The sequence below is a fragment of the Rhinolophus sinicus genome, linkage group LG04, assembly GCF_036562045.2.
Source record: "Rhinolophus sinicus isolate RSC01 linkage group LG04, ASM3656204v1, whole genome shotgun sequence".
Classification (NCBI taxonomy): Eukaryota; Metazoa; Chordata; class Mammalia; order Chiroptera; family Rhinolophidae; genus Rhinolophus; species Rhinolophus sinicus.
The window spans coordinates 85,127,226-85,145,372 of NC_133754.1; the positions used below are offsets into that span (position 1 = coordinate 85,127,226).

The following is an 18,147-nucleotide window of genomic DNA, read 5'->3' on the forward strand; positions in this document are numbered from 1 at the left end:
CTAATGGCCATCCAATCACAGTTGATGGCCGTTTATTACTTGAGCCAGCACCTTTCCACGTGAGGCCAAGAGCCTGGAAACTGCACTCTTGGCTGTGTCCCCACACAGGGCCACGCTCCCTCAGAAAGCTGGAGGGGAACCTTTCTTTGCCTCTTTCTAGCTTCTGGTGGTTTGTCAGCTATCTTTGGCAATTCTAGGCTTACAGCTAGATATCTCTATTCTCGGCTGTCGTCATGTGGCATTCTCCCTCTGTGTGTCTGTCTTCACACGGCTGTCTTCTTAAAAGACATGAGTCATACTGGATTAGGGGCCTGTCCAGTGTGACCACATCTTAGCCCAGCTAATTATATCTGCAATGACACTCTCTAAATAAGGGCACCTTCTGAACTACCGGGCATTACGACTCCAACATGTCTTTCCTGGGGGAACAAAATTCTATCCGTAACAGGGTTATATATAAAAGTGGGATTGTGGAGGCAGAGCCCCAAAAAGTAGTTTCCAGGCTCTCGGCCTCACATAGAAAGGTGTTGGCTCAGGTAGTAAATGGCCAACTGTGATTGCATGGCCATCAGCTGTGGCTAGTTGGCCGTCAGCTGTAACCAGTGAGCCATTGGCCACAATATAACTGCTGTGGCTACGCTAGCAGAAGAGGAAGAGAGGAAGAATGGGGGCTAGCAAGAAGATGGCGGCTGGGCTGGCAAGTGTGGATGGCGGTTTGCGGACAGTGTGAATCCAGCCTCCATTGAGAGTATAGTGCCGCCAGAGAGAATATAGTGGTATGACTCCCCTACCTATGGCTCCGTGGGTGTTCCTTTTTGGCCTCACCATATCCTGCGTTCTTGTATGGGGAGCAGGAGCAGAGACCCCGCAGGCCTCCCTGCACGACAGGGATATATAAAGGAATTGTATGTCATTCATGCATTTGAAATTATATATAAACGTGAGATCACCCCAAGCCACCGTATCACTCACGGGGTGAAGTACCACAGCCAAACGGAAGGCGGATGGAGTATTGTCTTTAGGAGCAACAGGTTTTCTAATTCTAATTATATGTCACACATTTTTAAATCATAGGCTATCTCGAGATTATTTTGTTAAGTAGTTTGCAAACATTTACAAATTTTGGATTGCGATTGCTTTGCAGAAATATTGGAAGCAGTTAGAGGAAATACGCCAACAGTACCACAATGATATGAAGGAAATTAGAAAGAAGATGGGGAGTGAACCGGAGGTGAATAAATTCATTCTCCTAAAGAAAACCTTGTTCTCTTGATTTAGAGCTAACTAAATTGAGCAGGCATTAAAAGTAACAATCTCATAGAAAAGAAAACTATCTTGTGAACTCTTTTTTTAATAGGAAAGCTGTCAGATTTAATTGAAGCTTTGCTTTGTTATCGTTTACTTGAGGCTACACAGATGATGAGGATATCTGAGATTCTCAGTTAGGAATGGCAGTTATGAAAAATGCTTGTTGATTGTCTTTCTCATGAATCAGTCAATAACTATTGACTGAGCAGCTAAACTACACCAGGACTGGATTAGATGCAGTAAGTAAATTCATGCTCATGAGGTAGGGAAAAGAGACAGCATTTAATGAATTCAACTAGTGGAATAGTTTCAGATGCTGGGAGAAAATTCTAAAGTCCATGCAAGACACATTTGTGTGCAGTTGAGATCGTTCCTGAAAATCCCTTTAGGGTGTCACATTGGAAAGTCATTTTTTCATCTCTCAGATCACTGCTTTTTCAGTAGAACTCCTGATGAAATAGCTGGCCTGTGTTTGCAGACCATGTTATATGAAAAACACACGGATATTTAAACACTAGCAACACTCTCAGTGCCCTGGATTATATATAAAAGTGAGATATATAAAGTGACTATGTCATCCTAATTCTAATTATATATATGCCTCTATGCGAGACCTGTGGGCATGGAGACCAGACAAGATGCAGCTGGGCTCTCATCTCACCTGCACTTGAGCTCACACTCATTGAGTAAATGATCGACGCTGCTGAAGTTGATCTTTCTCTTCCCATCTCCCCCACCTCTGAGTGCCTATAGATGAATTAATACAGATGAGATGAGCGTATGGTACAATTCAGTTGTACGTATCAGGCTCTGAACTAGAGCTTTCACATACTCTTATTTACTCCCCATACAGTAAAGTTAAGTAACTCATCCACACAAGGTAGACTAAGTACCGGATTCTAAAACCTGTTCTCTTTCTAGCATCTGCTCTTCTACTCATAAGTAGTTGGAAAGATAAGACACACATATAGGAAGCAATTTTTGAATAAGACCAAATATAGTTAAGCTCCGAAAGTCCATAGGAGTAAGGATGAGCAGGCTGAAAGTTTTCATGGAAGAAGAGAGGTGGAGTCTGGGAAGGAGTGGAGTTTAGGAGGCAGAGCTGAGGAGGAAAGCATTCTGAAAGATCCACGCGAGGATTCAGGCGGAGGACCGGAAGTGCCGAGAGGGAGTGGGATGGAGGTACTTCTCTCCAGAGCAGAGGCTTGGGTAGTGGTGGGGAGCCTCGTACCATCACCAGCCTTATTTTTAAAGTAGGTCTGTGATGGGAAACCTGAGTTCAGGAAAGATGGAGAGTGGGCATTTCTCAAGAGACCACGAAAGAAGCACTTGGGGAACTGGGGAATACCAAGCAGCTAGGGAAAAGGAGCCGTAAGGAGAGCGTTATCCAGCCACTGCCATTGATTGTCCCTCAGCCAGCTGAGTACCAACCTTGCTGACTGTATAATTTGTGTTAAAGGAGGACTTAAAAATAAGTCATAAAACCTATCTGGTGAAGAAGAGGAACCTGCCCATCCACCAAGGGGCACCTGAGGAAGACGTACCTGTGCAGGTGATGGTTATTGTTAGACATTTATGTGTTTCCCAGTGAGTTTTCCCAAGGCTGGTGGTTCTTACCCCTCACAGTGCAGGGTAATCATGTGGGAAATTTTTTAAGAACTCAGATGCCTAGGTTTTGCCCCAAATGGCTTGGGGTGGGGCCCAGGCGTCCTTTTTTCAGAAGCTGGCTGGGTGATTTAGTGTGTAGTGAAGTTTCAGAACTGCTCTTGTAAACGTATGAAAGTTCACTTTCTGGATGGTGTTTGAGTCAGAATCTCAGACACATTGGTCAGGAAATCTGATGGTCGGTTAACTTCTCTTCTGTTTCAAACTTACATTTTTGGCGGGAGTGGGGAACTGGGAGCTGAATTATCAGACAGCTCTCGAGAGTTTTTTTTTTTTTTTTTTTCCTTCTGGGAAGTCTTTTACCTTTATCTGCCTCAAGGGCTTGAGTAAGAGCAGGTGAGAGGAAACAGTGTTGAATAAAGGCTGAAAGGCCTCCCCGAATGTTTTGCTTTGTGCAAAACCCCGGGACCTGCACATGATGCCAGAGAGACCTAAAGTGGACTGAGGTTGAATTGGTGGGGGTCAGGAGTCTAAAATAGTGGTATTTTAAGGAAAATAAAGCAATGTGATACTTCGTGTACAATTGAGACAACCAGACTACACAATCAAATCAGTTAAACAACTTCAAAAACATAAGTAAGATATATACGTCACAGTCCTGTTTCAGAGTTCATAATATTTCCAGTCAGAAAAACACCCTTCCCAAGGTTGCAGGGCAAACAGCTAATACTGATTCAAACTGACACATGCTGTATGTGACGCATATATACAAAGGCTGTGGTAATGCAGATGAGGAATTCTACGGGAGAGATGATAGAGACCTAATGTACAATGGTGGAGAGAAGAGAGCATGACACACACACACACACACACCCCTCCAAGTCCCGGCTTGAAAGGGATCATTACCATTTCCTAAGATGGGGAAGAGTGGGGAGTGAGCTTGTGGGGGGCCACTTTGGAATGTCGGTTAGAGAAGATCCGAGCTTGCATACCTGTTGCGGGGTCACTGCCCTGCTGCTCCCCCTGATGGAACATGCTTTCCTGAGACCTTCATGTGCCGACGTCCGGGATCCTTCCAGGGCTTACAGCAAATGCCAAAATCGGCTTTTCCCGGATCACTCTCATCCTTTATGCTGTTACCGTATTTTATTTCCTTTATCACATTTAACACTTTGTGAAGTTATGTTGTTATTTTGTTAATTCATTTATTATCTATCTAACTCCCGTACAATGTAAGTTCGTGTCAGCAGGGACCTTCCGGTCACATTCACGGCACGAGCCCTTTGGACAGTGTCTGGCCATAGTGAGAGCTCAGTGTGAGTTTTTGGAAGATGATACTAAGTAGGCAGTTGAGTGTGTGAGTCTGCAACTCAGAGGGGAGGAAAGATCAGATTTGAAGGTGCACATTGAGAGCCATTGTATAAAGATGGCTTTTAAATCCATAGGAATTACTGAGACCCCCCTTGTGTTGAGGAAGAAAGGGGACGGGGGCCCAAGGCCGAACCCTGAGAAAGCTCAGCATTTAAAGTTCCCCTCCCAACTGTTTCTTTGAAATTCTTGTCATGGACTTTTACAGTCTTCTTTTCTTCTTCCTTGAAATTGCCTGTCACGTTTTAGAGCCGTCTCCTTCCTTTCTACTGTCATGAGCTGTGCGCTTTTCTTGTTTTCCTGATTAGGATCATAAACCTCTTAAGGAAAGGCTCCTGTAGTCAAAATTACATTCAAAATTAGGTTGTAGTGGACTGGACTGGAGTGATAGGCGTTGTCACATTGCAGACCTGTACCCACTGAGGTACCAGTTTTAAGTATACTAATATTTTGAGTTAATGGGCACTGTCCCCAAGTTTTTGTGAATTATTATTAAAAGCATGTTTCTATTCTCAAATCAGTCATTGGATTCAATGAAGAAATCAAACAATGTAAACATACCATGCTGTGAATTCAGGGGTTGTAAAAATATAATTGTTTGATCAATATTAAATGCTATATTTTAATTTTCCTCTGAATTTTCAGGATATTGAAAGAGACTTGAAAGAAATTAGACTTCAGAACATAAAGGAAAGTAAAATTCCAGAACAAAAATATAAAGCTAAGGTAACACACATTATGTCTTTTGGTTTCATATCAGAAAGCTGGCTGGTTTGGGGGGAGGTGGTCCATACCTTGCAATCTGGGTTGCTACAGGAGTTTTCCCCCTACTGTTTTATGGAATTTGCTTTATTTTGTGATGTTAGACTATTGGTTTTAATATCTATAACGTCAAATAGGGAGTTATAATTTTAAAGTTTTTATTGGATTGCTTAAACTAAGATTTTTTTTCTTGCTTTCTTCTAGAGAGGGGTAAAGTTTGAAATTAATTTAGACGAATGTATTTCTGATGAAAATACCCTCAAAGATGAAGAGGTATGTCATTAAGTATATACTTCCATTCGTAGGCGTGAGAAAATGAGTGTCTTAGTAGCATTTTTCATGAAATTTTTCCATAGCGGGTAGGGAGAATTTTCTTAAATCTTCCTAAAAGGATCTCTAGTGTTCTAATGAATCTTCTAAATCCTTTTTATCCTTCCATTCTTTTTAAAATTGAGGTTATCCCCTTAAATGGATTATTCAAATTTAATTTATTTTTCTTTTATGAAAGATCCATTTTCCTTATAATATTAACTTTTTATCATAACCAAATTAAAATAGCAGATATAATTCACAGTCAACAACTAATATACTTACCTAAAAAATTGAGCAGGTACCCTGAAATGGTTACCATGCACACTTATTTTAGGTCTTAGTTATTGATAACTTTGTACTGGTCTTTGGGTAAATCTCAGTTATGCATTTGGGCTCTCATTGATACAGCAATAAATGCACAATTACAGTGAACTCAAACCTCATTTTATTACTTGAGTTCAACATCTTTTTTAATCTCACTTTTTACCAGACCTGCTAACAAATATCAAAATTAACTGATTTGTGTTTCCATTTCATCTTCTCTAAATTTGTCTTTTAAATTACCAAAAGTTAAATATGTGTATATGCGTGTTCTATATCATACCTGATACTCATTTTCTTTCTTTAATGTTCTTTATTAGCATAAAACTTTTTAATGTTATCATTTCTTTCAGGGGTGTGTGTGTGTGTGTGTGTGTGTGTGTGTGTGTGTGTGGTATAGGACCATTTTTTATTTTTAATACACTTCATATTTTAGAGCAGTCACGGCAAAATTGAGCAGAAGGTACAGAGATTTCCCATATTCCCCGGCGCCCACACATGCACAGCCTTCCCTGCTGTCAGCATCCCTCACCAGACTGGAAAATTTGTTACAATTAATGAACCTACACTGACACATCATTATCACCCAAAGTCCCTAGTTTACCTTAGGGTTCACTTTTAATGGTGTGCATTCTATGAGTTTGGACAAATGTATAATGACATGTACTCATCGTTAGAGTATCATGCCAAGTATTCTGCCCTAAAAATCCTTTCAGATTCTGACTAGCCTTTTGCTACGTAAAACTTCATTAGAGTGGTGATAGTTAGCAATGACCTCCATTTATGTAACCTTTATGCTTCTAAGTGTCTCAGATCTGTATCCAAGGGGCGCAGAGAGGGGACAGTTTCTGGGTTGGAACCTGAGGAGTGATACGTCCACAGTGCTTCTGTGAAGTGAGGTGCTAAAGTTGGCCCGCTGGAATAAAATAATAGAGTCAAAAAAGTTTTATCTACCAGCGCATTCATCCTTTGTTATTCTCTGCTTTGATATGTTTGAAACAGTGATCGTTTTTGTATTGATTATGGAGTATTAGGAGCAGTTTTAGGGACCCAGTTAGGAATGTTGGATACTTAACATGGCGTGGAGGAGATAACCTTGAGAATTCTGTAGAATGAACTGCAGTAGTAGGTTGGTGCAAAAGTAATAGCGGCTTTTGCATTTATTTTTAATCTTTTCCACCACGATTACTTTTGCATCAACCTAATAGAATATAACTGAAAACAGGAAGGCTGGATAAAATTAAGTTGCCACATAATCAGTGCTTATCACTATTGATAAGGAAAAGAAGTGAAAACATTCTTGTTTCTATCTTGTTCCAACATAATTCCACTTGTAAAACTCCATTGACTTATTTGCTTAATCTACATATATTGAATACTTGCCATGTATCTTGGTAAATGCTATTACTGAGAACACAAACAAAATGTTTTAACTTCTTTTTTTCTTTCTAAATATGACTTGTTTCTCATGAAACACCATGGAATTGCTTTAGGCCACGGATATACTAAATGAAACTTTGACCTTTGAGGACGGCATGAAGTTTGAAGAAAATAAATGTATAAAGGAGTGTGAAGATTATACAGATGAAGCATTTGAGAAACTCTGTTGCTCAGAAGCAGGTACGTGTACCTTGAAAGCTGTAGATGAGAAAGGAACTGTTTTATTAGCAATCCATCTCAAACTGTCTGCCACTACTGCACTGTCCCCTGATGCCCCTTGCTGTCACTGAGCGGCGCAGAGACCTGGCTCCTCTGCCTCTGCCCTCCCCTGCAGGGTCCAAGCTCTGGGACTCAGCCCTCCTCTCTCTCCATCCACTGTCTCCTTGGGCAGTTTCACCTGCTCCCTTAGCTTCCATTTCTCCCAGCCAGCAGCTCCAACATGCATCCAATTTTCTCATGATCTGCTGGAAAGCTCCCTGGACACATCCCACTAGCATTCAGATACAGCGTGTGTGCATTAAACTTCTGAGCTCTTCCTTCCCAGCAATCCTTTATTTCGGGTCCCCAGGCTTATGGTTCCTGCTGCTCAGGGTGGTTTCTACTCTGAGAAGTCTCTGAAGTCTTTCTCCTCCTTCATCCCCTCTGCCCCTGGTTTAGGGCTCTGTCATCTCTCAGTAGTGTGTGGTGGAAAATGCATGGGCTTTGGAGACAGGTTTGAGTTTAAATCCCAGCTGGTACTGCCACTTTCTGATTGTGGGACCTTTCACTGGTTCCTTAAATCCTCTGCATCTCAGTTTCCTGTTAGGACCGAAGGATGATAGTACCTGCCACATGGGCTTACTGCGAAGACTAAAGTGAAATTTGGTATATAGCAAGTACCTGGCATAGGTTAGATGCTTAATACATGTTATCCCCTTATTCTCCCTCTCCCTTCCCCCCACTGAATTGCCTCTGTGTCATCCCTTTTTCTAGTATTTCCCTTTCATTCTCTAAATGATTGCTTGAGTCATCGTATCATATTATTACCCCCCTCGGTTTTTTTGTTTGTTTTGATAATTCTTATAGGATACAGCCCATTCCACGTAGTATCATGTTTGACCCTAAGTGGCCTGATCCTGTGGTGACCCATTTTTCTTATCCCAGCACCCTCTCTTTCCTTCCTCAAGTGATGGGATCTATACATAGCTATGTGAGCATTTACGCAGCTTGGCTTGGCTCAGCTTCCGCTTCCTAGAATAATACACTTTGCCTCATTTCCATCTGGAAAAATCTTTAGTCAATTCAGTGGGCATCTTATCAATAATCTTCCTTGTGCCACAGACTCACTAAGTGGTAGGGAATCTCAAAGCTGAATGAGACCTCAAAATCACATAGGTGTCATGAGCCAAAGAAAGGAGACACAAAACGTGTGTTCTGAGCCCAAAATGCAGATCATTGTTGGAGTGAGAGCTGGCAGGAGACACGGAGAGGTACCTACTGCTATACAGCTTGCCATGCCTAGGAGCTTAGGCTTTATACTTTGTGATAACTTTCAGTCAAGGGAATTAAATCCTATTAATGATGGAGAAAGAGCACGCTGGCTGCAGTGTGAAGAATGACGTGGAGGGTGAGGATTGAAGGCAGGTACGTAGCCCAGGTAGGAAATGACAGGTGCGCGGGCCAGAGCAGTGCAGTGAGAATAGACATGGAGTGTGAACCACTAGGTGTGGGGCTTGAGGAAGAGAAGAGAGTCAAGGATCCTCCCAGTTTTCTAGTTCAGATGGATGAAGCTGTCACCAACCAAACAGACATATACAGACATACCTTGGAGACAGTGCGGGTTTGGGTCCAGACCACCACGTCATCGTGCAAAGCAAATATCACAATAAAGCAAGTCGAGAATTTGTTTGCTTCCTAGTGCATGTGAAAGTTATGTTTACACTCTACTGTGGTCTTTTAAGTGTGTAATAGCATGTCGAAAAAACACAATGTACATACCTTAATTAAAAAATACTTTATTGGGCTGACCCGGTGGCTCAGGCGGTTAGAGCTCCGTGCTCCTAACTCCGAAGGCTGCCGGTTCGATTCCCACATGGGCCAGAGGGCTCTCAACCACAAGGTTGCCAGTTCAATTCCTCGAATCCCGCAAGGGATGGTGGGCTCTGCCCCCTGCAACTAAGATTGAACACGGCACCTTGAGCTGAGCTGCCGCTGAGCTCCCGGATGGCTCAGTTGGTTGGAGGGCGTCCTCTCAACCACAAGGTTGCCGGTTCGACTCCCACAAGGGATGGTGGGCTGTGCCCCCTGCAACTAGCAACGGCAACTGGACCTAGAGCTGAGCTGCGCCCTCCACAACTAAGACTGAAAGGACAACAACTTGAAGCTGAACGGCACCCTCCACAACTAAGATTGAAAGGACAACAACTTGACTTGGAAAAAAAAGTCTTGGAAGTATACACTGTTCCCCAATAAAGTCCTGTTCCCCTTCCCCAATAAAAAATCTTAAAAAACAACAACTTTATTGCTAAAAAATGCTAACCATCATCTGAGCCTTCAACAAGTCCTAATCCTTTTGCTGGTGGAAAGTCTCGCCTCAGTGTTGATGGTGGCTGACTGCTCAGAGTGGTGGTTGCTGAAGGCTGAGGTGACTGTGGCAATTTCTTAAAGTAAGACAACAGTGAAGTTTGCTGCATTGATCGACTTTTCCTTTCACGAACGATTTCTCTGTAGCAGTTTGATAGCATTTTACCCACGGTAGGACTCAAAACTAGAATCAGTCCTCTCAAACCCTGTCACTGCTTTATCAATTCAGTTTATGTAATATTCTAGAACCCTACATGAGTTTAAACAATCTTCACAGCATCTTCGCCAGGGGTAGATTCCATCTCAAGAAACCACTTTCTTTGCTCATCTATAAGAAGCAACTCCTCATCCACTAAAGTTTTATGAAATTGCAGCAATTCAGTCACTTCTTCAGGTTCCACTTCTAATTCTAGTTTTCTTGCTGTTTCCACCACATCTGCACTTACTTCCTCCACTGAAGTCTTGAACGCCTCAAAGTCATCCATGATGGTTGGAATAAACTTTTTCCAATCTCCTGCAAATGTTGATATTTTGACCTCTTCCCATGAATCATATATGTTCTTAATAGCATCTAGAATGGTAAATCCTTTTTAGAAGGTTTTCAATTTACCCAGATCCATCAGAAGAACCACTATGTATGGCAGCTATAGCTTTACAAAATGTATTTCTTAAATAATAAGTCTTGAAAGTCAAAATTACCCCATGGGTTACAGAATGGATGCTGTGTTAGCAGGCATGAAAACAACATTAATCTCAATGTACATCTCCATCCAAGCTGCTGTGTGACTAGGTGCATTGTCAATGAGCAGTATTAAGTTGAAAGGAATCTTTTTTTCTGAGTAGTAGGTCTCAACAGAGGGCTTAAAATATTTAGTAGACAATTACATAAACAGATGTGCTGTCACCCAGCCTTTGTTGTTCCATTTATAGACCACAGGCAGAATAGATTTAGCATAATTCTTAAGGGCCCTAGGAATTTTGGAATGACAAATGATCATTGGCTTCAACCTAAAGTCACCAGCTGCATTAGCCTCTAGGAAGAAAGCTAGCCAACTTGGACGCCAGGCGTTGACTTCTCTCTAGTTATAAAATTCCTATATGGACTCTTCTTCCAACAAAAGGCTGTTTTGTCTTGTTAATCAATTTTGAATAAGAACTGCAAGGCAAATAAAAGCTTTATTTGGGGGTCTTTTTTTAGGAATTATAATCCAGGAGACACAGATTTGGGTAGAAACCCCAACTATGTTCCAAAAGTGAAACAAAGGGAAAGAGTTTATAAAGACAGAAGTGGGGCTTTGAAAGGATTACCTGTTTCTTTGAAAGAGCTGTCTGTGATTGCTTCTGGCAAGCAGACTTACACTATGCTATCTACATGATTAATTGCTTATGTCTTTTATTAGGTAAAACTTTTATTTTATTTTTTAAAAACTTTTATTGGGGAATATTAGGGAACAGTGTGTTTTTCCAGGACCCATCACCTCCGTGTCAAGTCGTTGTTTTCAATCTAGTTGTGGGGGGCGCAGCTCAGCTCCAAATCAAATAGTTTTCAATCTAGTTGTGGAGGGCGCAGCTCACTGGCCCATGTGGGAATCGAACCGGCGACCTTGGTGTTATGAGCAGTGTGCTCCAAACACAGCCAACCGGCGCCCTAAAATTTTTATTTTTTTAATAGAGAGTTCAGTGATGCTGAGCCAGTTCCAGGAAATGTATCAGGATGTACCTGTTGTTGTTTAGCCCAGTTCAAAAGTTCAGTTTCACGAAGAGGGGGTGAGTTAGCTCAGCTTTCCAGAGGCCTCCCAGCTCCATTTTAGATTGCTATCTTGATAACATCAACTCCCTTTTGCTGGTGTTGTTTTATTTTATTTTTTTAGTCTACATTGAAAATCTGTTGTTTAGGGTAGCCACCTTCATGAATTATCTTAGCTGGGTCTTCTGGAGAACTTGCAGGAACTTCTGTATCAGCACTTGCTGTGGGTGCAGTTTGTGGCACTCCAAAACAATTACAATAGTAACATCAAAAATCACTAATTACAAGTTAATAATATCGTGATAAGTTTTCACGGTGACAGATGATTACTAGACTTAGTATGGTGATCACATTGTAAGATATATAAATGTCAAATCACTATCTTGTACACCTGAAACTAATATTATGTTGTATACCACCTATACTTAAATTTTTAAATATCATTGATTATAGATCACCATAACAAATACAATAATAATTAAAAATTTTGAAATATTGCGTGAATTACCAAAATGTGACAGAGACATGAAGTGAGCAAATGCTGTTGGAAAAATGGTGCTATTAGATTCGCTTGAAGCAGGATTGCCACCAACCTTCAATTTGTAAAAAAAAATGCAGTATCTGTGAAGCACAGTAAAGCAAGTGCAATAAAACTAGGTGTGCCTAATGTCACGTAGAGCGATGTCATCAGAGATAATGTGATGATCTGAATTTGGAACATATTGACGTTTGGGTATTTAAGAACATCAGCTGGAGATGTTTAGAAAACACAAGCTGTGTGAGACATAAGCCCTGGGATAAATCAGGGCTTCTTTAACATATACACAGTATTTCAACCTTGGTGATGGTTGGAAATACCTAGGAGAGGGATTAGGGAGAGAAGGAAATGGAGCTTAGGATGGACCCTAAATTTAGCCAAGTTCTCAGATACTAAGGAGAGTAAAGCCAAAGAAGGAGAAAAAGTCCTAGAAGGAGGTGCAGGGGTTGGCAGCATTGATTGGAAGAGAAAGGCCAAGTGAGGCAGATTAACTTAACAGCACAGGCTTTGGCCATCAGGAGTCCTTAATGCCTAGTGAAGGCAGTTCAGTAGAAAGGGTATATTCAAAGATTAGTCTTTGCATAAGTTTGCAGGGAAGCGAGAGATGGGTTATACATCTCAAAAGACATTAGCTGCCTTTTGTTAGGTAAAAAGAAAAATGAACCTTTATAAGTTTGATATTGAAAATGGTCTCATAATATAAACTACATTCCTGTAATTATTAACAGACTGAACAATTTTTCCATGTTTATTGACAATCTATATTTCTCTTGTGAGTTATGTGCTCATGTCCCTTACCCATTTTTCTACTGAAAATGGCATGTTTGTTTTTTCTTTATAAGACATTTAAACCTTTGACTGTAATATGTGTTGTACATATTGTCCCCATTTGGTCTTTAGATCTAATTCATAGTAACAGTAGCAAATGTGTGTGTGCATGTGTGTGCACGTGCACATGTGTGTGTGCGAGTGTGTGTACATATAACTTGGGAATAAACTTTACAAGACTTGTGCAGAGTATATGAAGAAAGCTATAAAGTTTACTGAGGTGTTTAAAGACCGTTGGAATAAATGGAGAGAAATAACACTATTATATATTGGAAGTATTCTTTCCAAATATAAGGATTTTGGGCAATTTCAATCAAAACCACAATAGGATTTTTTTCTGGTGTGAGGAGATCTTGGAAGATTGGAGAATCTTGGAGATTCTTAACTAGCCAAAATATTTAGAAAAGAAGAGCAGTGAAGGGACACTTACCCTTCCAAATAACAAAATATATAAATTACAGTAATTAAAACAATACACTAGCATCAGAATAGATAAAGTAGTAAAAAAAAAAAAAGATAGACTAGAAACAAACATTTTTTTGGACTGAGAAGAACTAGCTATTCAAAATACATAGGAAAAAATATCACATAAATTAGTAATAGATTCAGCTTTAACAATGAAAAGCTTTGGTAAAGCAAATAATACTAGCTCCTAGAATTGTCAATTTCAGTACTTTATCTAGGGTAAATAATCATAAATGTCCACAAAAATTTAGCTACAAATGAGTTCATTACAGTATTATTTAGAATAGTGACAAATCTCTAGCAACCTAAAAATCCAGCAGAAAAGAATTCGTTAAATTATAATACATGAAACAGAATACTATGTTTGCTTAAAATGGTTGTACAGAAGAATATTTAACAATTGGATATGATACGTTGCTAATTGAAAAAAGCAAGTTATGAAACGGTGTGTATTATGTGACCCATTTTTTGTTTCAAAACAAAGCAAGGGGAAAGTTCTTGAAATTTAAATAGTCTCTGGACAGTGGGATTATGGGTGATTTTCACTTTCTTCTACGTATCTGATTTTTAAATTTCCTTTAATGAAATGTAGGAATAAATAAGGAAAAGATAACACAAGTTGTCTTAAAAATTGAGATAATGGAATAGAATACATTTCCATGGAAACTGAAGAAAGTAATTCTCATAATGCCACAAGGAGTTTGTCCATTTGTGCTACTAATATTTCTTTAGCATTTAAATATTTTGACCAGTCAATCAAATGTTATTAATAAAAGTGAAACGATGTTAAATCTGTTCATAATATCAGTCTTATAAATGTGATCTATGTCTTTGTCCAGGCTGCTACAGCAAAATACTGTTAATTGGGTGGCTTATAAACAACAGATATTTATTTCTCACATTTCTGGAGGCTGGAAAGTCCAAGATCATGGAGCTGGTAGATTTGGTGTCTGGTGAGGGCCTAGTTCCGCCTTTTGGCTGTGTCCTCACATAAGAGAAAGGGTGAGGGAGCTCTCTGTGGCCTCTTTTATAAGGACACTAATTCTGTTCAGACGAGCCCCACTCTCAGGACCTAATCACCTCCCCAAAACCCCACCTCCTAATACTATTACATTGAGCATTTGGTTTCAACACACGATTTTTGGGGAGAAACACAAACATTTAGTCCATAGCAGTCTCTATTAGAAGGATGGTGGTGATTTCTCTGCTTTTGAATGTACCAGCTGAGGGACAGTCTCTGGGTTTCCTAAGAACTGTTCATGGCAATTAGTCACCCTTAGGCTGCTTTTAAATTAACGAGTTATTTTCTTACACCCAGAGTTGTTCATCCAGGATGCTGCTGCTGCTGTTGCAGAAAACAGAAGACAGTGGGATGCGGGAGCTCCTCAGACTCTGCTGCAGAGGATGGCAGAGGCCCACGTCACCTCCATCTGCTCCACGACACCTGAGGGTGAATTGAAATCAGTTGGCATAAAGTGCCAGCAAGAGGAGACCAACGTCCCTAATGCAGCTGTGCTCATCCTGCCTTGATAGTTCTTGCTTTTCAGTACAATCCCTATAGATTTGGTATCAGACACCTTGCACAGACGTTGTGTTGGTTCCTCCCCTAGCGCCAGAGAAACTTGCCTGCTAATTATCCTAGACAGCTGACCACTCTAGCTATAAGAATGTAAAGGAGGAAAGGTCCAGAATCCTTCCTTCCTTACAGTGAGAGAGAATGTATAAGGAAGGGCAGTTGACTTGATTTGCCTTCAAATCCTAGCCCAATAACTTCCTTGCAATTTTTTGGAGGGTTGGTTTTTTTAATCAATACATTTGGAATTAAAATAATAGCAATTCCACAAGATATAGAGAGGTAACAGTACAAAGACACATATAAAATTGCTTTGGAAACCAATGTGCTATTTAAATGTTTGGGGTGTTTCGTATGCGATGAAGTTTTCCATCTAAATTCCTTCGTTTACATTTGAGCTCCTGGCATAGTCTTTCCTTAGAAGAGGTTTACAGCAACATCCAGGCATTACTTTTATAGGTAATGAAGATTTTTATTATTTCCTATGTTCCCCTTGATGATAACATGGGGCTAGGGGAAAGCTAAAATGTATACCCATGTTATAAGCTGAAATACATAAGTATATCACTGAAATTAGTTATTATAATTGGATGAACTGACATATTTATACTATTACAAAATACTAACCTCATTAAACTTGCAAGAAAGGGCTTGCAAATATAGTACAATTTAATCTGTTCTAAGCCAATGAGTCAGTAAGAGGGGAAAGTTAATTTAAAATAAGCAATTACAGTAGAAATTTTAACACATCAAAATAGCCAGTTTACAGAGCAAACATGGACTCTCCTGCTCATCAGCTACGTGACAATAAGTCACTAAACTTTTCTGTATCTCAGTTTTCTTACTAATAAAATGAGTGGGGGGAAGGAGGGGATGAGGTTACCTCCAAGGTTCTAACATTCTGTGATTTTATAAAAACTCAAATGAAGAAGCATCTTTATGTTCAATAACCCAGTCTCCTCTTCAGATGGCCAAGTGATGGTGATCAAAAACGTTCCAGAAAATAGGAAACGGTGGCAGCATGAAGCTCCAGGAACTTTAATGAGTGTTTTGGCAGCTGCACGTCTAACAAGTAGCTCATTTTCTGCCAAAGAAGAATTTGGTATGTAGTTTATTTGTAGAACATAACCAGTCCCCTGAGGAATTTTGTCAAACACTTGTAAATGCAAAAAGGGCATAAAAATACCTTCAGCCTGGAGAAAGAATTGTGAGGGTGTCTAAGCCTTTTCAGAAGTTGATTTGTTTTGTCCAAGCCTGTCCCAAATGCCGTTAACAACATTTCCAAGAAGAGCGGGGTAATTTTGTTCAATGTGATCATTTGACAACTGATGAAAAGTTAAGCAGGACTGGTGGCTTTGTAGATAGTGAGCTGGTATCGCTTAGCTGTACCGGCCAGGCTCAGTTTATTTCTGACAGCTATTCAGCAGACTCAAAATACGATCCTATGGGCAATAAAAATACATCTTAACGTAGTTTTTTGGCTTTTGTGCTTTTTGCCTTCAATGTTTAGCAAGATTGTGCTTGTGTTTACTTCTAGGGAAACCAACTATCATTTTCTAAAGTTTGAGGCAATTCATATCACAATGGGGATTTGTCCTCTATCAGATATGCAGGTGTGAACTGCTGCAAGAAAAGCCATTGTGGACAGGCAGGTGTCAAATGAGGACCATCTGCATAGGTGTGCGGTCTGGGCCCTGGTGTTGCAGAGACGTGAGGCTGAGGTGGCAAGAAGGCATAGAAACAGACTAGATAGTAAGTGGCTGGCAATGCTTACAAAGTTAAAGAACAGTACAAAAATATATACAAGACTAAGCATAATGCAAAAATTACCCAATTATTAATGAAGAGTGGTCTGCCACCTTATGAAACCCAATTTCACAATCTTTGGGAAAGTTGAGTCCGAAACAATGTGCAGGGTTTGCCTGAGACAAGAAGAAAGGGCGTTTCAGGTGGGGAGTACCTGAGGAGACACACGGTCCTGTGCTGGAGACTGAGAAAACCGGTTTGATTAAATCTAGGAGCAGTAGAAGGGGCCAGAGTCCCTGAGTATATGAAATCCTTCAGTATTACGGCTTATCTAAGTTGACATACTGCTGTTTAAAACTTAAAAGAAAAGAGAGAGAGAAAAAAAAGAGAGAGAACGCTGTCTTTGAGACACTCTTTCCAGGACCACAAACTGAAGGTTACTTGTTTGCTTGTCTGCTCCCTTCCCGTCTGTCCTGGGATAACAGCGTTGTCTCTGAGTGGGACTGGAGGTGGCCGGAGGAAGCTTTGGGCAGGCCTGGCTTGGCCTGGAAGCCAAGAGCTGGGGCCCTGGGCTAATAGGAGGGAGGTTCCCATCATGACACGCCCATGGAGACATACTTGGTGGCTATGAGTCTCTCTTCTTCTGTTTGCCCCTATGATTCTTGGTGTCAACAGATGTAATGTCCAAACCTGTAGAGAATTTTTATGAGTTTATTTGAGCTAAACTGACCACAGTTGCCAGGAAGCAAAATCTCAACAGATTAAGAAAATGTTCTGGAGACTGGCTGTTTTACAGCTTATTTTATATAGTAAAACCAAAGGAGGAGACAAGAAGAGCACATGAAATTCATTGGTGGTAGATGAAGGAGGCAGGAGAAAGCCAAGTGGTTGAAATCTCTGGGACTGGATAAAAAGTAAAACAGAGAGATACATACTTCCTTTATGTTGGTGGGTACAGGAGTTAATAACTAACATTTACAGCACATAGACATGGTATGTGGGGAACAAGATAATAAGGAGGGGTTCTGTGGCCTCTGATCTGGTGTAGTGGGTTGTGCCCTGGAGGGTCTGGAAAAGGAGAAAACGCTGATGTTTCAAAGGTATGTTATCTTAGATGCAAAATGACAATAGACAGACTCACTTAAGTTAAAGACCTTTGTGAAGAAAGCTAAAGGCCTAGGATGTGAGTACCCGCCATGACCTGCTTTTAGTTAGAAATTTTGATGTTCTGACCATCCTATGTGACTACTTTTTTTTTCAATTTAATTTAATTTTGTGTGCGTATGCTCTTTTCTTTTTTATTAGTTTCAGGTATACAAAACAATGTAATAGACATTTATTATTTACACCCCTCACACAGTGTCAACCCTCCTCCCCCCATCTACTGCCCTCTGACATTGCACAGAGCCATTCTATGTGGTTACTTTTGGTCTCTGAGTTTGTAAGGCCCATTGTGCTGGCCTCCCCTGAGCTTGTCAGGTTTATTATATGGCCCCTTTTTCGTCCACATTGGAGAGAGTCATAAAAAACTCTTCTTTTGATCTATCATGACAAATTAATTCATAAACTTAC

General features: G+C 40.4%; 1 protein-coding gene across 3 annotated transcripts in view; it reads left to right on the forward strand.

Moving 5' to 3' along the window:
- Window positions 1-18,147, forward strand: part of NEK5 (NIMA related kinase 5) — a 78,195-nt gene that overhangs the window by 43,521 nt on the left and 16,527 nt on the right. For 2 of the 3 annotated variants that reach the window (XM_074329904.1, XM_074329906.1), the window contains 7 exons: window positions 1,145-1,231; window positions 2,768-2,860; window positions 4,927-5,007; window positions 5,248-5,316; window positions 7,170-7,296; window positions 14,575-14,706; window positions 15,797-15,931. In XM_074329904.1, coding sequence (XP_074186005.1) covers window positions 1,145-1,231; window positions 2,768-2,860; window positions 4,927-5,007; window positions 5,248-5,316; window positions 7,170-7,296; window positions 14,575-14,706; window positions 15,797-15,931 — 724 coding nt within the window. The remainder of the gene's footprint in view (window positions 1-1,144; window positions 1,232-2,767; window positions 2,861-4,926; window positions 5,008-5,247; window positions 5,317-7,169; window positions 7,297-14,574; window positions 14,707-15,796; window positions 15,932-18,147) is intronic. The other variant, XM_074329905.1, reaches the window with a different exon arrangement.